Source organism: Meriones unguiculatus, chromosome 14, assembly GCF_030254825.1.
Source record: "Meriones unguiculatus strain TT.TT164.6M chromosome 14, Bangor_MerUng_6.1, whole genome shotgun sequence".
NCBI lineage: Eukaryota > Metazoa > Chordata > Mammalia > Rodentia > Muridae > Meriones > Meriones unguiculatus.
Window position 1 is genome coordinate 76,249,478 of NC_083361.1, and position 27,841 is coordinate 76,277,318.

General features: G+C 38.4%; 1 protein-coding gene across 8 annotated transcripts in view; it reads left to right on the plus strand.

The window, feature by feature from the left end:
- Dlg2 (discs large MAGUK scaffold protein 2) overlaps window positions 1–27,841 on the plus strand; it is a 1,917,798-nt gene that overhangs the window by 6,993 nt on the left and 1,882,964 nt on the right. For all 8 annotated transcript variants that reach the window (XM_060367555.1, XM_060367549.1, XM_060367550.1 and 5 more), the window contains exon 2: window positions 17,025–17,156. In XM_060367555.1, the coding sequence (XP_060223538.1) occupies window positions 17,025–17,156 (132 nt within the window). The remainder of the gene's footprint in view (window positions 1–17,024; window positions 17,157–27,841) is intronic.

Here is a 27,841-nt window from a genome sequence, read left to right on the forward strand (position 1 = left end):
GTGGGTCTCAGGGATTGAACTCAGGTCGTCAAGTTTAGTGGCAATGTGTTTACCAGCAGGTCATCTTGTCAGCCTCAACTTGGACTCTTGATACAGGATATGCATTTAGATATAGGAAATACCAATTTCTGTATTTCAAATTTAATTTTTAAGCCTAATCACTGAGTAGTGAACAAAATAATTCTATTGTTTTGAGATTTCTCCTCCTTCACTAGGGTTATATCGGGTTACATCTGGACTGTGTGGTACTCTGCGTGGTATCTACGCCCCTGTGTGTATGTGTGTGTAAGCTAGCGTAATATTTTTATATGTTATATGTAAATTTTACCCTTGAGATAGGACTTTCTGTGTCTAGATGGTTCTTTCTGGTCTGAAAGAGATTCTACTTCCAAGTCATGGACTTTTATTTTATTTTATAGAATTTCTGTATTTCTGTTTGTCTAGATACACTATGTGACATTTCCTTTCTGAGTCTTGCTGCCTTCTAGCAATGCTAATAGGAAGAAGAGCCTATCAAACCTATTCTTGCTGGTGCAGGAGCTAAAGGTGTGTGTGTGTGTGTGTGTGTGTGTGTGTCAGTTGTTTTTCTTTAGAGAAATCCCTCTCTTGAACTTGTTAGTCTCTCCTCTCTGTGACAAACTTTTTATTTTGAGGGTTTAGTTTTTTTGAAAGCAAAACTGGAATAACTTAAAAATCATTTGTGTGTGTTTGTGTGCTTGCTGGCACATGCCTCCTCTTGATGCAATAAAGCACCAAGAAAAGAAATGAGGCAGTTTAAGGAGAGAAACAGTTCGCTTTTTCTAAGTGTTAATCTCCCAAATATAAAATACTCGACATGCCTTTTTATCTTGATACTACCAACTGGCCTGTGAAAACCATTCTTTTAAGCCCTTTTCTCCCTTTCTGTTTGTAAGTTTTTCCTTATCAAGTAATGTGTATAATTTAACTTTTACAAAATGGATGGCAAAATCAGTATGAGAAGCTGTCCAACACTTCTCTCTTCCTTGCAAGGCATGATGCTCTGGAGTGGTGTGTGGGATAGCAGAGAAACAGAGGCTGCCTTGTGCTGAAGGCCAATCTTGTGACATAATCTGGCTCAAGTTACATGGAGAAAGTTAAGAGCTGAATTTTAAATTCTCCATCTTAAAACACAACTGTGCTAGTATTACTTCTGAGATTTTTATGAGAGCCAAGTACCTCGTTCATGTAAAAAGTGCTGTATAGCCAGGGAAGTGCAATCAAGTGCTTACCGTCAGAACACATTTTAAGTGGTAGGTTACATCCGAAGTGAAGGTCCCCTCTTGTGGGTGCTGGGGTCCAGCTTTGGGAGCAACCTTGCTTGGATCTGGTGCGGACACAGGTGATGATCATAAATAAAAAATGCCACAATGTGCATTTTAAAAATAGACCAGGATAAATATAGTCCTTCTGGGTGTTATTTATCATTGACAAATTCTAAAGTGTTTTATAAACCATAATATGTACAAAATAATCATAATTTTTATTTAAGATCTACCTCTCTCTGACCAGATATTATCTCTACTATTTAAGTTCTACATCAGTTTGTTTTCTTCTTTTTGTTGTTGTTGTTAAAAGTGAATCTTTTTGTTGCTGTTGTTAAAAGTGAAACAACACATAGTTCAGTAACTAGCTGAATAGAAATTTTATTTAGCAATTTGCTATCTTCATCTTTTCTGTTGATTATTATTTAACCGTCAAGTGTGCCATTCTTCTCTTCAACAATTCTATTTATTATTTGAAAACATGGCTTATATCAAAGGAGCAGCCCATCATTTTATGTTAGTGTAATTTTTTTAAATAGAATATTGTAGCCGCTAGATCGTTGTTAGAAATATTTTTTTTAATCTTATTTTAGTGTTTGGAGTGTGAGAGTAACCTGTAATTTCTAAGGGTGATACAAAGAGAGGGAACACTGTGATCCTTCCCTGGTAGGCCAAGTGGTAGTATGGTATAACATGAAAGTATGGGCTTTGTTACCAGATAGACCCAAGTTTCATTGCTAGGTCTAGCATCTTTTTAATGGCCACAGAGCCCCAGGCAATGTGATGGTTTGGTCTTAAATGTCTCTCAAAGGCCCATCCACTAATAGTTTGGTTGCCTTGCCTGGAAGGTAGGGTCTGGTGGAAGGACCACAGATCATTGTGGATTAACCCTTGAGGAGCATTAGGACCTCCTACCCTTCCCCTCTCTCTTTCTTCTGCTACTTGTCAGCTATGAGGTAAATGGGCTTTCTTCCTCATATGATCGACTACCTTGATATAGGTCTAAAGAAACTAAGTGAACATGGACCAAAAGCTTCAAAACCATGAGCCAAAAAACCCTACAAAAAACAAAACAAAACAAAAAATCTTTCTCCCTTTACACTAATTTTCTCAGTGTTTTGCTTTATAGATTGAAAGCTAATGGGAAACTTACTTTATTTATTTTGGTCTAAAGTTTTCTCACTTGCAAAATATATCTAGTAGTATTTCTTGGCATGCTTGTGCAGATTAGTTAAGATGATACATATATATATATATATACACACATATAATATATATAATGTTATATATGTTATAATATAAGGTTATATTGTTAATAATAAAATGAGAAATTTTATTATATCATTTAAAAACATTTTTATTTACTGTGTGCATGCAGTCATATGGACATGCGGGAGGACAAGGGACTGGCTGTTGGAAGACACTTCTCTTTGTTCACCATGGGGGTCCATGGGGGATCAGATTGAACTCTGATCTCCAATCTAAGCTTGGCAGGAGGTGCATGCTGGCCTGAAAGTCACACTTTAAAAGAATTGCATATATGTATGATGTGTTTGTATAGGTGAACATGTGCTGTGCTGCTCAGGTATAGGTCAGGGGTCAACCTGGGGAGTCTACTCTCTTCTGCTCCCTGTATGCAGGCTTCTGAGACTGAACTCAGGTGTCAGGTTTGAAGACAAGCACTGTATCCCCTGAGCTATGTCACCAAACCTGTTCTATCATCTTGAAGTGTAAATTTTAATATCTGTATTTTTTATAAACCACATTTTTATAGAATACATTCTGACCTTCCCAACTACTCCTGGGATCCTCCCCACTCACTTAACTTCATGCACTTTCTTTTTCTCTTTAGAAAACAAACCAGGCAAACAAAATAAACTAACAAACCAGAACGACAAAACAAAAACAAAGAAAAAAAAAAAAAACACAAGAAACACACACACAACATAAAAAACCTGATGAAAGTAACTTTTCTATTGTTATTCTTTACTTGCTCATTTTCATATTCATATTCTTGATTTTCAGTAAAATAAAACAACTTCATCAATAATAATCATTTACAAATATTCCATCTCTTCATCTTTTATCTTCCTTTCCCTTTTTCTTCCCCTACTTCCCCTCTCTTCCCCTTCCCATTCCTCTTCTTGCCTTTCCCTCCCCCTCCTTTTTTTTTTCCCATGGGAGGCATGGCCTAGAGCTATATGGCTGGCCTCAAATGTGTGGTTCTCTTGCATCAGCCTCCTGAGTTTGGAATTATAGTTGTGTTCCACCATAACCAGCTTTAAACATTTCATAATAAGATCTTGATTTTCTAGTCATGTCTAATAAGTAATGACAAAGAGTTTGTGTTTTGGCCCTCCTTCTTGGGTGTTAGCCCAAGCTTGATATGCGTAGAAAGGTCTTTGCTTCCCTGGCATCTGGTATCTTACAGCATTATTATATGCTAGTTAAATCCTTCACATTGGTGCATTATTAGTTTTCACTTTCAGAATAAAATATCTGTCATGTTAGACCATTGTCTCTCTTGTTCAATATTGAGTTCCCAGTGTCTGATAAATGACAAAATATTAAACAAGTATATGATCAATGAATAAAAATATTTTTATTAACCTTATAAAACAATAGGGCTACTTTCACTTATGTTATTAATGTAATTCTTAATTTAGTAAACAGACACGAAAGTTAGAGATTTAGCGTTTAATTCAATATTCTAAAGTTCGTGAGTGTAATTAATGTCTGAATGATCGTTGTGCCAGGGAGTCTTAGCCAACTTGACACAAGCTGGTAACACAAGCAGTGGTTATCAACTTGTGGGTCATGACCTCTTTGGGCTCAAATGACCCTTTCACAGGGGTCTAATATCAGATATCCTGCATATCAGATATTTGCAATTCACAAGTGTAGCAAAATTACAGTTATGAAGTAGCAACAAAATAAATTTGTGGTTGGGGGTCACCATGACATGAAGAACTATATTAAAGGGCTGCTGCATTAGGAAGGTAGAGTACCACTGAGCTAGAGTTACCTGAAAGAAAGAAACCACAATTCGGAAAATGGCTCAACAAACTTGGACCGTAGGCTAGCCAATAGGGCATTGTCTTAATTAGTGATTAATGGGGGAGGGCCCAGCCCATTGTTGGTGAGGACATCCCTGGGCTGGTGGTCCTGGGTTCTATAAGAAAGCAGGCTGAGCAAGCCATGCAGAGCAAGCCAGTAAGCAGCAGTCTTCCGCGGCTTCTGCATCAGCTCCAATCTCCAGGTTCCTGTCCTGTTTGAGTTTCAGTCTTGACTTCCTTTGATAATGAAGAGTGAGATGGACCTGTAAGCCAAACTAAACCTTTCCTTTGGGAACAGTGTTTCATCGCAGCAATAGTAACCCTAACTAAGACAATCAAGTTTGTTTTTCATAGGAATGGGACTTCTCGGAGGGTCAAGAAGGGTTTTGTGGAATGAACACTATGTTTGGAACTAAAAGCATTAGGATTAAGTGACAAATCTGTTATTTAGTAGCTCTGTGACCTTGGATTTTTGAATTTCAATTTCATGTGAAATAGGCACAGTATAACTTGTCAGCAGTGAGACTCAGTGCATGTGAAAGCTCTTCTAAATTGTAAAAATGTTGAATAAACTTGTATAAACGAGATTCCATTATTTTAAAAGATTTATCCTGACTTTTTCACTTTATTTTCTATTATACTCTGAAAGCAATTTGTTAATGATATCACTCCTGTTGTCTACAATTCATTAGTTTTTCATCTGTGGAAAATGCTTTTTTTTTCCTTTTCTAAAAAATTACTCCTTAGCACTATTGCCAGTTTTAACTTTTTAAATAGTTTTAAACCATTCACAGTTTTAATTTTAAATTACCCACCCAAATTATTAATAACTTTTGGCAATGCTATTCTTGCGCCACATACAATAGAATCGGGCTAGTGAACTGCCTCGTGATTACCTACAATGCCAGTTATGTAACATTCAGTCTGTCCTTGGGTTGCATAGTTTATGTAGACATTTCTCTTATGGAATAATGGCACTTTTTCGCCATTTCCTCTTGTAAGTACCCTAAGTAATCAAAATTTTATTTTAGTTTTTTGGAGTATACTAAGATTCATATGAAGGTACATTTTCCTTAGTGAAGAAAATACAAAACTCGAAACCATCATATCAACGCCTGAAGTAACAACTGAAATGGGCATCGATTAAAATGTTCTAGTTTTCACGATTATCGAAACTTTCTACATTAATTCAACTTCTAAAGATCTGTAAACAGTTTTGATGTGTGTGACAAGATCCTTCTTATTAAGTCATTTTGTTTAATTTAGAATAATACATAGCTATGTAGTTTTAGATTACCCTCAAGATCCAGCTTCTGTAAACCAGGAAAGACTTTCAAGGCAGAACAAGGCTGACAGTGAGCGATGGTCATTGACACTAATCAAAAGAAACACCAACAGCGATACTTTCGGCCTTGGCTACTGAGCCTAAGGTGTTCAAGAGACCAGTTTACCTGACAGTGTGTTTTTCTTCCATTCTAGCATTTTCAATGTCAGGTTTTTCTCATACTGAGATGAGCAGCATGAGTTTTGTTTGTTTGGAAAACATTCACCTGTTTTGAATCAGTCTAATGTTTTTCTTGAGTAGCTAACCCATAAAAGTTAAGTAGATGACACCCACTCAGAAATCAAATTACATTGCAGATGTGTTTCTAGAAATGTCATCAGTGTGGTTTTGAAAACTGCCCTTTGCAGGAATAAAAGAATAAAATTAATGCCTGCAAAAGCACCACGAGGTGAATAGAGGGGTCAACAACAACAACTAGAGGAGCTAGCTTCAGCATTGTAATTCAAGGAGAAGAAAGAGTGCCTGGCAGTAAGTGTTAAAGCGAAGTTATAGCTGCCTAACAAGGGAAAGAGGAAGCTTAGAGCTTCAGGTATTAGTGACAGTGGATGACTAGGGGATCATGGTCCCTAGTCCAGAGACAGCAAGCATTTTAAAAGTTCCAAGGCCAGGTATGGTGGTTCCAAAGCCAGGTAAAGCCAGGTATGGTGGTGTGCTCTTATAATCTCAGCACTTTGGGGGCTGAGACAGAAGCATACTAACTTTGAGGGCAGCCTGAGCTACATGGTCAGACATTCACCGTCCTTTAAAGAGTTAGAGTTCTGCACAAATGTGTTAGTATATACTAACATGTCATCATCCTTTGTTAATGTATTATTTCAAAAGCAGAGGGAAATTTCTATCCATCCATACATTAAAAACAAAAAATATATAGAAATTAAGTGGGTACCAGGTTATGTTTCAGTGTATGTGTACATCACGTAACATTTAAATTTGCCTGGGTATAGATTTTTATGTAGGCACTCAGTAAGCACTCTTTATGGAAACCTTGTCTTCCAGCCTCTGAAATGTACAATACAGTATTCTTATCTCTAGTCATCCTTCAGGGCAACAACAAGTTTCTTGTTTCTATGTAATTACACCTCAACACTCACCCTCAATATTTATCCATCCATCTTTACCCCTACTCACCTGTTCTCTGGAATCCAGCATTCTGATCTGAATTTTTATGACATCATCTTTAAAGACCCAAGGGTAAGTTCATGTAGCACTTCCTTGTCTTTCTGTCTGACCTTTTGGCTTAATGACTTCCGGTCCTGCCAGGAGGTCACAAACGAAAGATTTCATTCTTTTCATGGCTGAACAGTATCCACTGGGTAGAAATACTATGCTTCCTTCTTTCCTTTGTCCATCAGCTGATGAATACTTGTTTCCTTCCACTGGCTATTGCGAGTAGTGCTATATTGATACACGGGAGTATCAGTGTCTTTGACACAGTGACTTCATTTCCTATGGAAGTATGCCATGTAGTGAGATGGTTAGATCATAAGATGGTTTCAGCTTCAATTTTTTTTAAGGAAATTGCATTTCGTTTCTATCACCGTAATGATTTGCATTCATACTAACAGTGCGTGAACTGCTTTTTTTTCCCGGGTATTTAGCAATACTTGCTATTTTTAGTCTTTCTGATAATAGCTTTTCTTATTGCTACAGTGGAATCTCAATCATTGCGATGTTGATGTGTGTTTTCCAGAGGACTAGTGGTACTGGACATTGTCCTATGTACTGTTGGTCTTTTGTGTAACTCCTTTTGAGAAATATAGATATATTGCACATTTAAAAATGTATTATTTCTGTTTTTGTAAGATAAATTTGTTCAAATAATTACATGATACAAAATTTAAAACTGTTCTGTAGCCTTCAAAAATTCTACAATGATTAAATATTATTGCTATTTTTATATTAGGCTTTTAGAGTTAATCACACATTCTTGGTACCAACTTCTTTTCAGGTGTATACTTTGCAATATTTTCTTTTCAATCTGTTGACTGTTTCCTTTGCAATGCGGTTTTTTAGTGAGGTGATCTTATTTGTATATTTTTGCTTTTATTTGCTATGCTTTTGAAGTCTTAAAAGTCCTTTTGAAGTTCTTTTTTCATGTCCTGAAGTATTTTCTATGTTTTGTTCCAGTAATTTTATGGTTCTGGTTTTATAAAGTATATAGTTCATTTTGAGTTTTTTATTTCATGTTTTCAGAGATAAGGGCCTACAAAGGGATCCCATAGACCACATCCCACCCCAAAATATCACAGGCTATTTGTAGTTCGATACAACCTGATAGTAAGGCCTGATTGATGAAGACAACACTCATGTCATTGAAAATGGAGATGTTCAGTGTGGTGCCCAACTAGAAGTTTCACTCCTCCTGACTAGCAAACTAGCATTCATGGTGCTGGAATATACTCTGTGTGCTACCAGAGGAGAAAGGTAATCATCAGTATCATCCAGATACTAACCTTGACACCTACGACAGAGACCTGTTTTTTGATATACTAGTGCAATAGTGGCACAAATGTTATGGGAGTAACCAGCCACTTTATGATTGTATTAAAATTCTACCCAGTGAGATATTCATATCTGGTACTACTAAGTCGCCAAGAACCTGATATTAGACAGGTCATGGGCCTAGGGAAAAGCCTACTACTATTATTCTGCTAAAGGAACATAGAAATAAAGTGATTCCTAATGACATATTGCCATACGTTGGCCAACCCTCATCAGAGAAGCTCCTTGAAGCAGATAGAAATGAGCACAGATCCTCAACGGCACAATGTACAGAGATGGAGAGACTTTGGAATACTCAGTTCTAAATGGATATCTTCATCATCATCCTTCCATCTTGGCTCAAGGATCTATGCAGAAGAGGGCATGGAAATATTGTAAGAGCCGGGGGTGATTGATGACTCCAAGGGAATAGTGTCTTCTGTTCAAAATAGGACTGATGTACATATGAACTCACAAGAGACTGTGGCAGAACCCTTGAGACCTGAACAGGTCTAATACAGAAAGGGTTCCAGAACTGAGAGGGGCAAGTAGACCCAGGGCCCTATCCCTAACCATGAAGCTATTTGCAGCGATACCTGCTGGCAAAGGCAAAGGCAGTTTTCTTTAATGGGTATCAATCACACTCCAGGGCAGGCTCCATGCTGAGGAGTAGTTGGTCAACACAAAACAAACTCCATGTTTTTATTTTATTTATTTTTTTAGGGGGGTTGTTTTGACATTTTTTACTTATTTTTTTTCCTTTTTCTTTTTGTAGATTTTTTTTTCAGAGAGAGAGAATATGTAGGGAGATGGGAAGAATATAGGAATGATCAAAATATAGAAATTAATCAGCACAGACTCTTCCCCCTCATACACAAAGAAAATAGGGTCCTAGTTTTCTGATTCGTGTGAGTACCCAATTTCTTATCAACATTTATTGAAAAGATTGCCTTTTCATTGGTGTGTATTCTTAACTTTTTCTCAAATCAGATGGCTGTAGATTAATGAGTTTTCTTTCTTCTGTCTTTCTTTCTTCCTTCCTTTCTTCCTTCCTTCCTTTTTCCTCTCTCTCTTGAGACAGGGCTTTCTGTGTAGCTCAGCCATCTTGGAACTCACTGTAGACCAAGGAGACCTCAAACTCAGATATCCACCTGCCTCTGCCTCCAAACTGCTGGGATTAAAGGCGTGTACTACCACACCTGTATCCATGGTTTTAATTTCAGAATTGCCTTCTTATTCTCTAATATTGGTCCATGTGACTGTGTTCCTGATGCCATGCTGTTTTGGTCAGTATAGCGATGCAACTATGTTTTGAAGTCAGGTAGTTCTGCTTCTTCACTCCCACCCTCATTTTTTCCCCCTAGCTTCGGTTGCTTTATAAATTTTGTGACTTTTATATAATTTGAGAACTGCATTTTTAGCTATGTCAAAAATGTTACCAGCTTTTTGATAAATATTATTTTGAATCTGTATGTCTCAGTGGGTTATAGGGACAATTGTACAATGTTGATTCTTCCAATCCATGAGCATTGGATATCTGTAAAGTTTTTCATATTCTCTTTCATATTTTTATCTGTTTTCTAATTTTCATTGTAAAAATCTTTCATATCTTTGTGTAATAGCTAATCTTTGTTGTCAAGTTGACATACTCAGGCAGAAGGAACCTCAATGGAAGACTTACCTCCATCAGTGGCCATGTCTGTGGGGGCATTTTCTTGAATGCTAATTGATGTGGAAGGGCCCAGCCCACTGTGGGCGGTACCATCCCTAGGCAAGTGGGTCTGGACTGTATAAGGAAGGCAGCTGAACTAAGAGCATGCCAGTAAGCAATATGACATTCCTTCTTTCGTTTTTGCTTTAAGCTCCTCCTTTGAATTCCTGTGTTTGCTTTTCCCCATGACAGTCTGTAAATAGCCAAATAAGCCCTTTCCTACACTAAATAAACCCTTTACTACACTAAATTTTTGGTTATGGTGTTTATCACACCAACAGAAACCAAACTAGAATACTTTGGTTAGGTTTATTCCTAGATATTTTAGTTTTTACATATATGTTTTGGTATCCTGTGTCTCCATTTTCATTAGTTTCAAGAAACTTTGTTTCCTAATTGATTTAATTCTTAATTTATTTGTTGTTCAAAATTAAACTGCTAAACTTTTGTGCATTGGTACAGTTTCCAAAGATTTTTCTCTCTAATTACTGTTTAATTGGCTGTTTAATGTTCAAAGGAGAACTTAGTATAATTTCAATTAAAGAAATCATTGAGCCTTATTTTGTGGCTTATTATGTGGTCTATCCTGGGAAATAGATATGGTCTATCCTGGGTTCTCTGTGATGATGAGAAAAATGTCAGGTAACAGCTATTGAAAGTCGTGTCCTATAGATACCTACTAGGTCTATTTGGTCTTGGATCTAATTCAGCTCAGACATTTCTTTGTTGACTTTTCTTTCTGGATGATCTGTTCACTGCTGAAGTAGGTTGTTAGGTCCCAGCTATTATAATATTAGAGTTGAGTGTTTCTTTTGGCTCTGTTAATATTTGCTTTTAGTATCTCTATGCTCTGATGCTAGGTAAACATTAAGTGTTTTGAACTATTTCCTCCTGTTGAATCTATGTAGGCCTGTCTGGCTTGGGAATTGCTGTGTAGACCATGGTTGGTCTTAACCTCACAGGATTCCACCTGCTTCTGCCTCCAGAGATATGGGATTAACAGTGTATACCATCATTCTTGGCCTGACTTTTGATGTTCTTATGTTGAGAATTTGTGTCCTCTAGGATTGAGAAGTTTCCTGCTACTGTTGTTCTGAATATTCTTTCTAACCTCCTGGCATCCCGAAGTCCTTCTTGAGCCCCAGTAATCTGATAGGCACTTACGGTGCTTGTCTCCCACTGCTTCAGGGTTTTTTCTTTCATTCTTCTTCAGTCCATTTTTATCCTTCATTTGTGCATTTTCAAATAGCTTTTCTTCAAACTCTCTGTTTTTTAAAATTTAAAACATTTCCCTTCTCCACATTCACTTCCTTCTTTCCTTTCTTTTTTTCCTTCTTTCTGTATTACTTTCCTTCCTTCTCATGTGTATGTTTTCATGCATATTTGTGGTGGCTAAAGGATACCTTTAAGGAGTTGTTTTTCTCCTTCCACCCCGAAGGTCCTAGAGACTGAACTCAGGTTGGAAGGCTTGGTGGCAGACGTCATTTTCCACTGGGTGTCTCACTGGCCCTGGTTATTTGTCCATCTATCCTGTCGACGATGTCTTCTAGCACATTAAAAAATTCTTTAGCGTATGTTTCATCTTAATAATTTGTGTTTGATTTACATTTATGTTGCTTTTATCTTTAAACTTCTCTGTTAGATTATTGAAACATTTCTCCTTGTCTTCAATTTCATTGAATTTTCTTTAAGTTCCTGTCTCAGAATTCTCCCATAGTGAATACTACCTGGTCAGTTTCTGGCACCTTATTTTGAGTGTTTGATGAGGTGATATATTCCAAAAAGTTCCTGAAGCTTGTTGGCATTCATATTATCTTAGCATATGAGGATTAACTGTTTGTTTCAATCCTCCTACTGCATATTTCCTGAAATTCTAAGTAAGAGTTGCTTATTTTCTCTGAGCCTATAATCACCTCCACTATTGCAGCACTGGATGGTGTCCAATTTGAGATTTGTTGGGTGTTGCCATGGCAATGTCACCATTTCAGTCTAGAGGTCAGTCAACCCCAAGTTTGTCTCTAAGGCACCATTGTCATATTCTTACTTTTTGCACTGCTGTGGAGAATCAAGCCTTGAGCATTACACCTGCTAGGCAAGTATTCTTCTATGACATTATATTCCCAACCCTTGCTTTTTTGAGGCAGTCTCTCACTGGGCAGGACAGGTTAGCTTACAGTTTTCATCCTCAGTCCTCCTCTCTGCCTCCTGTATGCTGAGATTATAGGGGTGTGCCACCACACCAGCTGGTGTATTATTCGGAGAATATCAGGGACACCCCCTTAAAGAGTACTCTGTCTCCACAAGCATCCCTCTGGAGCCAGTGCTAGAACAGTTATCTCATTTGCAGTTACCATCCTGCAGCCTTGCGCTGCTAATTCTATCTGCCTTTAAGCAGACTCACCATAGATGGATCAGTCTCTCAGGCCAGTGTCACATCTGCAGCCACCACTGTCAGTTAGCCACATTATACTCCACTCCCACAGCCCACCAAGAACAATCTAAAAGTGTGCATAGCTCAGGCACACACTGTTGTCAGCTTTCACTTGGTAGCTCAGTGGCCCAAGACATTACAAGTGATGGTAGCCGAGATGGAAGTTTAGTAGGCTTTCTTTCAGAATAGATTTATTTCAGAGGTCCTGTTCACAAGCATGCCTCAGGATGAGGGCTCTTAGGATATGCCCCGTGCTAGGTTTCACCAACTCAAACTGAGTTCCAGGGCAAAGCTTTATGCCTACTACTTTGTTCTGTCTTTCAGCAACTGCCCTCCCATCAAATACGTAGGCTACTAGATTGATGCTAAGCTGGGTCATGCTTGAGATTCACATCTGAACAAGTTCTAGGTATACCAAGGCTTACACTCTATAGCTAGTTGTTCAGGTTGTAACATGAGTCCTTTCCCATTGGGAAGAGGTCTCTGTCTGGTGCTGGAGCCCCATATGCAAGCATTTGTGTAATAACAGCTGTGCTGTCCTAAGTTGGTGGACAGGTGAGAAAGACAGAATGTTGGCTACCAAGGCTGAAGCTAATATGAGTTGCATCTGAGAGTCACAAACCCACAGGGATCTTTTTGTATTTAAAAGGGTGTGGGTGTACACCTAGACTCGTCCAGAGCTGGGAGTGCTGCAGGTCGAAATTCTCATTTGTTCTGCTGGTGTACAGGAGAACAAACATCATTTCTGTAGATGTTGAGTGTTATAGTGGTGAGGCTGGCGCCGGGCTCTCATCAAAGCTCTGAATTAGCTTTCTCTCCCTGGTATATGTCCTAACAGATTGGGGAGAAGGGGCAAAGGCAGACAGCCACCTGATCTATTACAGTCTGTGGGTGTTATCCTGGCAGTGGGGGGGGGGTGTCATAGAGCCTTGCTCAAAACTGTGTACACTGAAGTAGATTACACGAATCAAAACAGGCCTTGCTTTCAAATCAAGTCTAAGACCTGGACTTGATTTTCTTTCCAGCCTCCAAATAAGATGTGTTTCCCTCCACATGGAGCTTCTTGGAGCTGGGGAAGGCATGGCACTGGCAACTCCTCCTTCTTGCCTTCTTCAAAGTATACATTCATTTTGCACTATTGAAAGCGCTCTGTTTCCTCAGCCCTTGTGACGGTATTTGTTGTGTGGATAACTTTCCAAATAGTATCTGCAGGAAGATAAGCACAGGAGGGTCTGATTCTTTTTCCCCACCCACAAGGATAGTTTGAATTTCTAACTTTGTCTTTTGAGACAGGGTCTTACTACATAGCTTAGACGGACTCTAACTTTATAGATCTCCTGCGTTTGTCTCCGGAGAGCTGGAGATACTACTGTAGGTGTGCGTTACTCTTTCTAGGCTTTTACTTTTAAGGAAAAGGGAACAAACTATGTTATGCTTTTCTTCATCTATTATGGCTTCGTTGAGATTCTTGTTTTTTTTTTTTAAGATAAAGTCCCATTTAGCACAAGCTGTTCTTGAACTTACTGTCTTGCTGAAGGTGATCTTAAACTTTTTGAACTTACTTTCTGTATCTTCTGACTACTGGGATTATGAGCATGAGCTACCATGCCTGCTTAAAAACATGTTTTATTTATTCTTTGAGACTTTCATACATGGCTTTTTGATCTTCCCAAACCTGCTACCTAACAAATGTGATCAACATTCTTAGACATCAAGGAAATAAAAATTAAAACCATACCTGGTGTGGTACTGGGCATTAAACCCAGGGCTTAATGTCTGCTAGACAAATGCTCTGCTAACTGCACTTTATATCTCCAGGCCAGATTCATACTTCTTTTAAGGAAGTGATCTTGAAATAAGAAGAAAGTAGAGGAATGAGCTCTGGCTATCGAAAGAAAGACTGTTAGGCAGAGCAGCAAGGTCTTGAGATAGGAGCATTCTTAGTGCATTTGAAAGAGAATGAAAGCCACTGTGGTTCATCCAGAGGAGAGGTGTAGGAGTTAGCGCAGGCCTGGTGAGCCACACATTTCATCATGTATGATGACTGGAGGTTCGTGGATTCCAGGCCTGGGGCAGTGATTTTGTGTTGTGAGCTTGGCACAACACAGGAATGAAAGACCAGCCTGGCTTATGTAGTGAGTGGAAGTGACCAAGAAACATTTTTCATCATGCTATCGGAGAAAAACAGAAGTGCGGCCCTAGAAGCTATAATGAGTTGAAGTTGCCACATTGCAGCTTGTAAGAGCCGATGGAAAATGGGCCTGTAGTGGTGCAGTGCATTGTGAGGGAATCACATGGCAAAGAAGGACCTGGGCCGTGAAGGACGCAGTGATAGAAAGTGGCACACCCCCATGAGGTGGTTTATTCCAACAAGGTTCTACCTCTTTAAGCCTCTGTCACAACCCAGTCGTGCCACGGGCGGATGACCAAGCCTTCAACACAGGGTTGTTAGGTAGCATCTCTGAATAAAACTCTAGGACCTACTACTCATTCATCAACTCTAACTCCGAGTTGGGTATAGTTATTAAAATTTGGCAAAAACTAAAGAAAAAATTCTTGTGAGTCAACAAATAAAATTTATAATAAAACAACATGTCTTATTCTTACGTTAGTAAAATTTACAGTAAACTAATATAAATGTCTTCAGTACTGCAACAGCATGAATGGATACTGTTGGTTTATGTGAGATGACTCAGAAGTGACCGTTGGATTTGAGATAAGAGGTGACAGTGACTGTGATAGAGTGTACTGTGAACTGTGTAGAGAAATTACTGTGATTAAAGTAGTGTACAAAATACTAAAAAAAGGGAAAAAGACAGTAAATATTTGGGGGAGTTTTGTTATAAAGTCGAACAGAGAAATTGGCACTGTAGTTAACCGGAGAGAACGGATACTTTATTCTTAAATATTCTTAAAGTCACTAGCTTGGGCTAGAGAGATGGCTCAGGGGTTAATAACACTGCTTTTTCAGAAGACCCCAGTTCTGTTCCCAGCACCCACATCAGTTGGCTCACAACTCTCTGTATCTCCAGTTTTAGGAGATCCAATTCTTCTGGCCTCATGGGCACCTGTCCTCATGTACACACGCTCACATGCGGACTTACACCTATATGTAATTTAAAGCAGTAAAAACACATCTTTAAAAAGGTCAACTGGTATTTCAGGCTATTTGTATGCTGATGGGAATGATTGAAAGAATAAGAAACTAAGATGGAACAGCACTTGGAGTAGGTAAGAGCTTAAAAAATATCTATAGGAGAGAATTTTACATTTGAAAGAAGTGCAAGTATTTCATCCATAGTAACAGATGACCAAAGTGTAGGAAAGTTTCACTAACTCAGCACAGATGAAGAGTTTGTAGAAGGTGTTCTATTACAGTGAACTAGGAAGTACCATCAGCTGAGAAAGGTAGGGAAGAACTGAAGAGTTCAGAAGAAAGGAAGTTGGGTGCAGAAATAAAGCACTCAGAAAATGTAAATTGTTGTGATTACATTTCAAGTATATTTCTTGTGATGGTAGGTTAGAAGGGAAACAGCTTTGAAACTCAAGGACAGTTTTCACCGATATGCAAAATGTGTCAATCTGGGGACTTTCAAGAATTTGTTTTTGTGGGGGTGAAGATACTAATTGTGATGTTTCACTATACTTTATGGGGTACATGCTCTGAATGGCTACAGGATTTGTATGCACAAACTGGTTTTGAAAGAAGGGGATTTGGGGTTTAATTTTAACCACCAGAGATGCTGTATAGGAGAGCGAGCCAATTTGAATGAGGTCTAAATTGAAGGAAGGCAGGTTTTCAGTTTGCTTATCAGTTGCTTGGCATGTAATAGACAATGGGACAAGGACTACTGTTTTACTTATTGCTGATACCCGTGGGGACACGGAAGCTCAGAGAGATTAAGTGACATGCTGTAGGTCATACACAGTGGCTGAGTGGGTTTCATGTCCAGATCTAGTTGTCAAGGAACCCTTTCAATAGAATACTCATTCTGAGATCGTGGTAGAAGGTGGAATATCTTAGTACAGGGAGTAGGGAGATCAAAGAAGAGCACAGAGGGGGGAAAAAGGGAGTGTGCGCATGTGTGTGTGCGCATGTGTGTGTACTTTGTATGTGCATGCATGTGTGGGTGTTCTTTGAGAGCGTTTGGTTTGTGTACTTTGTACGTGCAGGTGTGAATGGTGGTGGTGGTGATGGTGGTGGTGGTGGTGGTGGTGGTGTGTGTGTGTGTGTGTGTGTGTGTATAGGGAAGTGGGAAATGGTTTGGGCACTGTGTACTTTTAAAAAGCACGAAGCAAATATTGGAAAATAAGGCAGAAAATGTGGGTTGTAAATTCACCATGGGGAGGAGTCCTTAAAAGGCCATAATGGACTATTGATGTTATTTTTAGGCAGTCATCAATTAAATATGGTTGTTTTTCTTTTTTTCACAAATGTAATCACACTTACTGTGTGACCACCTGGCCAGCAGTGGATTTTTGTTTTGTGTTGTTTCACAGTTGCAGAATCTGTTGGAAGACAAGACTATAAGGGAACCAAAGTGGGCTTTGAAGTTAGCATTGCACATAATTATCAATTTCGTTTGGCATTAATGGAGTGTATGGTCACTTTGCTGAATTATTTGCATCATGTAATTAGAAAGAGCTATAGATTAGGCGAGTTTGGTCAATGGTTTCTCTGGGACCACATGGTAGATTTAAAAATTGTGTTTTTCAGATACTGACCGAGCTTTATCGTTACTGGAAGAATACTGCAAAAAATTAAGAAAACCCGAGGAGCAGCTGTTGAAAAATGCTGTGAGAAAGGTGATGAGTATTTTCAAGAGCAGCTTATTTCAAGCCTTGCTGGGTATGTATTACAAAAATTACTTATAGACTTAATGGCAAGAATCAGGCTAAATAATTTTAATAATGTCATAGGTAAATAAGTTTCAAACACACACAGTCTGTGATAATTTCCTTGTCATTCAAAGGGAAGATATTTTTCCTGTTATTCTTACTTAAAAAACAATTGCTGTAAAGTAGAAATGAGGGGTAGAATACTGATAACATAATATCAATATCAAAAGAATATTTTGTGTGGGAAGAACAGCGTATCTATGTCTGAACCTGAATTTGCTGCAGAGTTGGGGATGTTTACCTATCCAACAGCTTCAACATCAACTGGGTAAACCTGAGCCGGGGCATAGATCCCACTGCAGACTTTCTCCAAGGGTAACTTTTCAGGCTGGAATTGACAGTTACTGGCCATGGCTTCCCCTGCTGGTGGCAGCTGAGGGGCCAGAATTAATTTGCTGGCATCAAGCCAGTGCTGGTAGCTTCCTGGAGATGGCTTACACCTATGTGGTAAACATGGACTAGGGCTGTTGGCTGTAGACTGAGCTTCCACTTGGTGACAAGTATTTAGAAGTGAAAGGAAAGAAGGAGAGAAGGAACACACACACACACACACACACACACACACACACACACACACACTTATATTTAATGAAGACAGACTCCAGCAGGTAGGCTCCAACAAGCTTCTTCTTTCAAACTTCTTTTGCTTTACCCATACATACATGCAAACATACATACATACATACACACACATTCACACACTGGGTGGATAGAAATAGATTCCAAAGAGAGAGTTCCAATCCAACCTTACACACATTCATATACACATACATACATCTTGGCGGATGGAACAAACTCCCAAAAGTTAGTTCCACCTAACCTATTATTATATATGTATATATATGTATATGCATGTATATATATGTATATGTGTATATGTATATAAACATCCACACACATATATACATATATACATTTGGTAGATGAAACAAACTCCAAAAAGCGAGTTCCAACAACTTCATTATTTCTCCCGTAATTTATATATCCCAGGAAGATCTTTCAAGCAGTACAAAAATCACAATGTGGTTATGTTTATTTTTCTTTAAGTGAATAATTACAGTGAGTACACAGAAGAAAGACATGTTCCCCAGTACCCTCATGTGATCAAATGTTTTATGTATCATTGGTGAAAAACAAATATGAAAAACAAATTATTCCCAAGAACCCATATCCATGTGTAAGTAAGCAATCTGTTACAGATTAACCATGTGTGAGCAAACAAGGTAACTTCTTAGACAGCTTTTCTTTCCTGGCAGGCGGAAATTGGTGGTTACAAAGAAAGAAGCAATTATCGTAAGAAGTAATCTTATAAACATCTTAAAAGAATCACAAATCTAAACTTTTATATTAAAACAATTAGCCATTTTTTATTTTAAATATTTAAGGTGTGCATCTACTCACTAATCATTTTTTATTAAGTCATATCAGGAAGCTGAGGGCAAAAGCGACTATGAGGAAATTAATTGTCTCAGTCACTAGCCCAGCTTGAGAGTGTCACATGAGCCAGTGCTGCTCTGGGCTATTGTACTTGCTCACCAACCTCAAACAGTCCCTGGCTTTACTGTTAAGAGTGTATTTTCCTTGTGGAGCTCCTGTCCCCTCCAGGTCTTCCTATCTCTTCTTTCATAAAATTCCATGCACTCTGCCCAAAGTTTGGCTATGAGTCTCAGTCTCTGCTTTGATATATCGATCAGTAGAGCCTTTCAGAGGCCCTCTGTGGAAGACTCCTGTCCTGTTCCCTGTTTTCTTCTGCTTCTGATGTCTATCGTGTTTGCCCTTTTGAATGAGGATTGAGCATCTTCCCTAGGGTCTTCATGTTGTTTAGCATCTTTAGGACTATAGATTTTAGTATGTTTATCCTATAGGAGACCAACAAAGAGAAAACAAACAAACAAACAAACAAACAAACTGGGTCCTGGGAGCTCTGCAGAGACTGATACCCCATCAAAGGACCATGCAATGCATAGAGAGGACCTAAAACCTCTGCTCAGTTGTAACCCATAGACTCACTCTCCAAGTGGGTTCCTTGGTAAGGGGGGCAGGGCTTTCTCTGGCATGAACTCAGTGATGGGCTCTTTAATGACCTCCCCCTGAGGAGGCAGCAGCCTTACTAGGCCAAAGAGGAAGACAATGCAGCTAGTACTGATGAAACCTGATAGGCTAGGGTCAGAGAGAAAGGGAGGAGCTCCTCCCCTATCAGTGATTTTGGGAGAGTATAGGGGGTGAAGAGAGAGGGAGGGTGGAGTTGGGAGAAGACTAGGGAGGGGGCCACAGCCGGGATACAAAGCGAATAAATTGTAATAAATAATAATTTAAAAGGGTGTATTTTCCTGAACTTCAAACTGTTTCCTAAGATTTTCTACAGCACAGCCGCTAGCAAAAATATTTTTACCTGATCTTGCTAAACCATCTATTTTTCCAAATTCTTTGTAGGGGTAGTGGTCATTGCTAACAATCTACAATCTCTAACTTTCTTTTCAAGAGTGGTGGTTAAATTATTATTCTGCTCCAGCCGCCATTCCTGAAAGAGACCCAGGGTTGTTATTGTGAGAGGCAGTGATACTGCCCAGTGAGGAGCTGGTAGGCCTCTTGGAGTTTCCATATGACTCATGTCATGAGGGATGTCGTGGCCACAAGGGCAACGAACAGAGCTATGTTCCATTACAGCGTGCAGTCCCGAGGACACGCAGCGCTCGGAGTTACGCCTCTCTGAGACACCCACTGTGGTTGTGCTAACCTGTGGGCTGCCTTCCGTGAGTTCTAGAGCTGTTGTGGTGCTCCTCCTGCAAGGCCCCCCAACAGGTACCCCACAGAAAGAACCTGGGAGTGTCAACACCCACTGTCATTCTCAGAACAAAGTAAAAGGGAAACCCATCGTCCCTTTTGATCCTTTTAGGAAAATTTAGATTCAGAATTGAAAAGTTTATTGATGAAAACTCAATGTTTTTTTTTTTTAATCTGTCATGAATGTAATTAGATAATCTTTCTTAGCCTTCTGTTTAAAGATCATGAAAAAGAATTTAAAGCTGTGGTTGGTTGATGGGTCAGTTCATACAAAGATCTTTTACACTTATTACATAGCCTTAAATTAATTTCTTCAAGATAGTTTAAGAAAAAAAGCAACAAGGAAAATTAATCAATCAATTAATCTTTCCTTAAAAAAAAAAAACCCAACAAACTGAATGTTAACACAACTCCATTTGACACAGGATATTTATTACTTTTCTGCTTATTTTTAGAACCAAGCACCAAGCTCAGCACTGTGTATGTGATAAGAAAAAAGACAAATACATTTGAAAAGAAATCAATAAGTCTACTAGGCATTTTCATCACATTTTAATGCTAGCAAGTATTAAAAGAAAATCTAACCACAGGAATCTGTGAAGCTTAGAGTTAACATTTTTTCTTTTCTTCTTTATTGATGTTATTTATGTTCAACTCTGAATATATCAATTGATAAAACTTGTGCGATTATAATTTCAGTGTAATTTTCAAAATTATTAAGTTTTGAAGACTTGAATATCAATTTATTAAATGTAAATAGCAGTTAAAAAGCTTTACAAAATTATTTTACCTGTGGGAAATATAATTCCTTTCATCCATTGTGGCTGGCAAGGATTAATGACACAAGCAAATATAATCGTCTCAGACAGCATTAAATAAAAGCAACTCTAAATGGAGTCTTACAGAATTTAAATAAACATGGTCATTAGAGAACAGTATTTATAGGACATTTTAAACCGCAGATTTCTGAATTAAGTATTAATAGTGTCATTTAGTTGATGATTCATAAAGGCCATTAACTAAATGGCAGTGCATCTAAATTGACTCACGTCATGTGTTCAGTTGAGACTGGCTGTCTTTGGGAAGCTTGAGCTTTCGAGAACTGGTTTAGGGAGAATATTGTCAGATGATTTTAGGTTAAGTCTACATGTTTTGAAATGTGATCATTCGATAACACCATTACCTAGAGGACAGTGACTAGCAGCTGCATTTTGCCATTATTATAAGTGAGCGATAAATATCTTGGCTGAGAGCCTACAGTTTGGCTTGAATTTTTCCAATAAATCTGTAAAATGCTGTTATGTAACCATTTGCTTGGTTTAAAACCAAGCATAAAGAATGGAGCACCATATAGCAAAGTACAGTTTTCTGTTGAACTCCATGTGGGAAGCAAAGTATTTGTTACTAACTAATTATCATGGCTCATTTCATTGTACATTTTCCTTAAGGTGATTATATGTGTCCTGAGGAAGATTCACATCTTTATAAAAGCATATCTGGTCGGCCATTGATAAATGAGATATTGTTTATCTTTAACTTGATTCTTACTTCAACCCTATGCCCCTTTTTATTACAAACAATGAAAGATTATGGCTTTACCCACTGGTCCAATATTCATGTTGCTGCTGCACTGACATAATAGCTTGAATGAGTCCGAGCTAACTTTATAAACAGGGCTCATAATATAAAAAGCCAACACAAATGGATAATGGAGTAAAACACTGTTCTCGAGGACCATGCTGCAGAATTTACATGTGACCAGAAAACCAAACCTTTTCTAAACACATGAAAAACATCAGCTTAGAAATAAATATTTTTTTGTGTTTTTTTTTCCATTATTTTCTTCAAAATATCTCCCTAAAGCAACAGTAATGCTTTTTAAATTTTTAAACCATAATTTTATCTGATTATACAAGTAATGTACATTTTAAAAAAATTTTTGAATGCAGAAAGTAAAATAGTATGAAATCCCATGGTAAGATAGACTATTTTTGTGGTAAACAGCAGGACAGAGCTGGAGCACAATGAACTGTTTTGATGACCTTTCTTCCTTACTTCTCCAGTTTCGTTGTTATTTGCTTTGATTTACTGGTAGCACTCAATGGGATAAACTACTCTGAGAGTTAAGAATAATTTTTCATTAACACACAAAGAACACGACTTATTTATACATAATACATACACCTTTTGCATGCTATTTTCTTAATATTTTGAAAGAAAGTAGCGAAAGATAAGCAGCTGTTTTTCTCGACACAGCTCCATTCAGTGCAGCACGTCTTCTTCTATTTGCTCACCTGCTTGTTTGTTTGCTGAGAAGAAGCGCAGCAGCCTCCACCGTGCATTCACAAGCACAGTGAATTTGCAAAGACTTCATTCGCTTGAGCACACCGGCAACTTCTGCTAAAACCTCTACAAAGGGGATTTATAGAACTCAATCTTGACAATGTTTTCATGGATGTTTAAATTATAAATATACTTACTCATGTTATCGCTTCAGTATAATAAAAAAAACCATACATTTTGAGAAACTGACAATCAGTTTATTGTCAATATGCTAGAAGCTACAATTTTAGATGTTAGGGCTTAGGGTGACATCTTGTGGTCTGCTCAAAAAAAAAAAAAAGTTATCCAATGGATAATCACAGTTTATAGTTGTTACACTGTCAGCACTTTCCAGAGTTTGCAAGTTCATGGTGTGGACCTTTGATATTGCTAAATGTTTAGTAATTTGTATTTATAATATTAAAAAATCTTTAAAAATACTTGTTATATGATAGATATTGTCTAGGTAAAATGATACAATAGTGAAATATATAAGACAGTGTTTACTTTCCTGGGCAAATGAAGTAGGAAACAGAAACATTATAGACAATTATTTAATTATTAAGTCATAAAGGTGTTATCAGTAGAAATAAAAATGTAAGAAAGTTTTTATCATGCTTTTGTTTGAGCTTAAAATCTCTATAATTTTGTATTAAATCAGTTTTTTTTTTTTTTTTTTTTGGTTTATTGAGACAGAATTTCTCTGTGTAACAGCTCTGGCTGTCTTGGAACTTGCTCTGTAGACCAGGCTGGCCTTGGACTCACAAAGATCCATTTGTCTCTGCCTTCCAAGTGCTGAAATTAAAGGCAGGAGCCACCACCACCCAGTTTATATCCGTTCTTTTAATTGAACATTTTTATTTGTATGTGTGTACATGTGTGTGTGCGATGTGTGTTCATATCGGGAGGACAGAGGAAGATATGGGATGTTCTGCTGTGCAATTCTGCTTATTTTCTGGAGGTAGGGTCTCAGTGAATTTGGAACTATGCTGGCAGCTGGCAAACCCAGCAATTCTCCTGCCTCTGCCCTTTGGAGCTGCATTCCCATGCAACTGTGCCTCAAATGGGGATTTGGAAGTTGAACTCAGTACTTGAGTAACATGTTCTGTTGTCTGCTGAGCCATCTTTCAGTACCGTATTATACTAATTCTCATGAAATATTATTTCAAAGTAAGACCTACCTAAACACATTTTCACTATAACTTTTAATGATTATGTGTATTTTTGTCACCTGGTCATAAGGGAACCAGGACATTTTAGTGGATTACAGTGAACATGAAAGATTGTATGAGTATGTGGATTTAGAATAGCTTGGCTCTAAACTTTCAAAGCAGGTTCTCACATTATGGCTTTTGTGTCAGCAGCACCAATCACCCATTGACTTGGGTAGCTTTGTGTCCCTCCCCTCTCCAGAATTAGGGCTCAGCAAATAGTGCCTTTTTTTTTCTTTTAGAATTTATCAGGTAGTTTTATTTGGCCTCAGTCTTTTAGTTAAATTTTTATTTTTTTATAATTATTACAGTTTATTCACTTTGTATCCCAGCTGTAGCCCCCTCCCTCATTTCCTCCTAATCCTACCCTCCCTCCCTCATCTCCTCTCATGCCCCTCTCCAAGTCCACTGATAGGAGAGGTCTTCCTCCCCTTCCATGTAACCCTAGCCTATCAGGTCTCAATAGGACTGGCTACATTGTCCTTCTCTGTGGCTTGGCAAGGCTACTCCCCCCTCAGGGAGGGGGAGGTCAAAGAACCAGCCACTGAGTTCATGTCAGAGACAGTCTCTGTTCACATTACTAGGGAACCCACTTGGAGGTTGAGCTGCCATGGACTACATGGAAGCAGGGGTGCTAGGTTATATCTGTGCATGTTCCTTGGTTGGAGAAACAGTCTCAGAAAAGACCCCTGTGCCCAGATATTTTGGTTTTGTTGCTCTCCTTGTGGAGCTCCTGTCCCCTCCAAGTCTTACTATCTTCCCCTTCTTTCATAAGGCAAATAGTGTCTTAATAATTCTTTTGGGTGATTTTGAGGCATGCCAAATGTGTATTTTTGATGCTTCGAAATTGTCCTTTTAGGGAAACTAACTAACATAATGTTTGAATATTACTCTTGGACTTGGAAGAAAATGACATTTCTTCATTCTTACATTTTGTAATCATTTAATTTAGTCTTTAACAAGACGAATGAACTTTTAACATTCTTAAGTTCTTTGAGAAGCCATAAATTTACAAATATTAAGGAATCAAACTCCCCTTTAAAATAAACATTGTATCTAAAATGTTTAAATGACTCTCCCATTTGAATACTAAATGATAGTTTTCACCTGTGTTGCTGTGAGTCAAGAAAAGCAAAGTTTCATGGAGACAGATATGTGCAATGGGGGCACCCATGAGGCAATGCTTGCATATGCTCTAGTGAAGCAAACCAGTGCATATTATGGATCTTCAAATGAGCTTTAAATTTTTCAATACACTTATTTGTGTGTGTGTGTGTGTGTGTGTGTGTGTGTGCGTGTGTGTGTGTGTGCGTGCGTGCGCACTGGCATATGTGCCACAACAAGCATGTGCAGGTCAGTGGACAACTGTGAGAGTTTGCTCTCTCACAGATCCTGGGAATCAAACTGAGGTTGTGAGGCTTCATGGCAAGGGCTCAGTCACCTCGGTTGCCTCTCAAGCATTCATTGGCTAACACACTGAAAGTTAAATCCTTGGACACTACAGTCTATTGTGACTCTTTACAATACTCATTTAAGGAAATGGATTAGGGATATTCCAGTTATTACAACTTGAGTAATCATAGTTCACAATGTATTTGTGAAGTTTTCCCTAGTTACATAGATATGTGGAGATGGGTGCCTTAGGGAGAATTGGCCCTTAAATCAAAGTAATATTAATACATACACACAAATGACAAGTATGTATTTGATAACTAGACTTTAGGGACTGGACCAAAGTTCTGTAGAAGTTGAGAGAAGCCTGGGTAATTGTAGAGTGATGCTGGGAAGGGATGCTTTTACATATATTCAAATCTTGTCCCCGATAGGATACAAGAGAGGCTAGAGAAGAGTATTTTTCTCATCTATTCACTAATCCACTTACAAGACATTATGGGAACACTGTGTAAAGTTCTACTACACATACTTGGGAGACATGAATTAAACGAAACTGTATAAACAGTTGCATGTTTACAAGTGTACACTGTACAATTGTAATTGTATATTTACAATTCCAGTAAGTGATACAGAGGGGCAGGGTCTCTGAATGAGAAGCTTTAATGTGCAAGTTTCCTTGTAGGTGGCCCCTGAAATGCTAAAAATTACACAAATTCTATGAGACTTGCAGGCATTTGATTAAGTGGGTCTGACTGGAAGATGGTTTGATATTTATACCTTTAAAGTGTTTTTTATAAGTTGGGTAAGGAGCCTCACTGGATCCAAGTCTTTAAATTAAAGAACACAGAAGGTGAAGCACAAAACAGGACTCAGACAATTGTTTTAATTCCCTGTGTTAAACAGTCACAGTCTGGGTGAGATTAATCGAGTGTCTCATGCCTAGAACAATAAAGCATTTCCTTTTTGACACTGTGGGTCAAATACTATCAGGAGGTTTCAGTGCTATTGTAGGCCCAGGACTTTGTGTATTACTGCAAGATTTATGTCACCAGATGGCACCATTTAACTAAAGTTGTGTGCTTGGGCTGCTTCTAAAGCATCTGATGCTAAATGGAGGATGTTTGGATTTGTGCTATAGCTGAAATAGGAAAAAAAATGTACTCTGATGGTACATGAGACTTATCTACAAAGATAGACAGTCTGAGCCAATGTCTTTTTGGAAACATGACAGAATCTGATGGTTTGTTTTCGGTATGTAGTGGAAGAAAATTTGGAGCTGATCCTCACCGTCAGTACATCGCAGCTGGCAGAAAGAACACTATAGGTTTCTCTATATCCACAATGCTCCTTTTATTAATTTATACCCATGAATCATTTGGTTGCTGAAATATTTTCAGAAAGTTTATGTATGAAATAGATAGAAAGACAATTTTCAGTGATTATTTTTAGAAATAAGTCCTTTAGGATGACCTGTTAGCATGGCAACCACAGCTAAAGGCAATCAACTGAATATATATTCTATTGACTTACATAATAAATAAGTGTAATATAGACAGTGTCTTTTTTTAGGGTTTTTTTTTGAATTTTATTTTTTTCTTATCAGTTACATTTTATTAACTCTGTATCCCAGCCGTGTCCCACTCCCTCATTCCCTCCCAGTCCCTCCCTCCCTCCCTCATCTCCACCGTGCCCCTTTCCAAGTCCACTGATGGGGGGGACCTCCTCCCCATTCATCTGATCCTGTTTTATCAGGTATCTTCAGGACTGGCTGCAAAGCCCTCCTCTGTGGCCTAACAGGACTGCTCCTCCCTTGGGGGGTGGGGAGGCCAAAGAGCCAGTCATCGAGTTCCTGTTAGAAATAGTCCTTGTTCCCCTCACTTTGGGAAACCAATTGGTTACTGAGCTACCACAGGCTACATCTGAGCAGAGGTTCTAGGTTATATCCATACATATAACCTAGTCCTTGGTTGAATGTCAGTCTCAGAAAAGATCCTGTGCCCAGATATATTTGGTCCTTGTGGAGCTCCTATCCTTTCCCCATCAGACTAACTCCCCTTCTTTCTTCTGATTCCCTGTACTCTGCCAAAGGTTTGGTCATGAGTCTTTGCTTTGAAAACACTGCTAGTTACAGTCTTTCAGATGCGCTCAGTAGACTCCTGTCATATGTTCAATGCACATCCCATCTGTCTTTCTAAACGAGGATTGATCATCTTACCCCATGTCTGCTCTCTTGATTATCTTTTTTAGGTGTATAGATTTCATTATGTTTATCATATCTTATAGGTCTATATAAGTGAGTATATACCGTGTTTGTCTTTCTCCTTCTGGGATATTTCACTCAGAATGATCTTTTCTAGATCCCACCATTTGCCTGCAAATTTCATGATTTCCTCCTTTTTGATTGCTGAGTAGTATTCCATTGTGTAGAAATACCACAATTTCTGTACCCATTCTTCCGTTGATGGACATCTGGGTTGTTTCCAGGTTCTGGCTATTACAAATAAAGCTGCTATAAACATGGTTGAGCAAGTATCCCTTTTGTGTACTTGAACGAACTTTGGGTATATACCTAGGAGTGGTATAGCTGGCTCTGGAGGAAGCACTATTCCTAATTGTCTTAGAAAGCGCCAGATAGATTTCCAGAGTGGTTGTACCAGTTTACATTCCCACCAGCAGTGGAGGAGGGTTCCCCTTTCTCCACAACCTCTCCAGCATGTGTTGCCACTTGAGTTTTTCATCTTGGCCATTCTGATGGGTATAAGGTGATATCTCAGGGTCGTTTTGATTTGCATTTCCCTGATGGCTAATGAGGATGAGCATTTCTTTAAGTGTTTCTCTGCCATTCGATATTCCTCTGTCGAGAATTCTCTGTTTAGCTCTGTTCCCCATTTTTTAATTGGATTACTTGGTTTGCTGCTTTTCA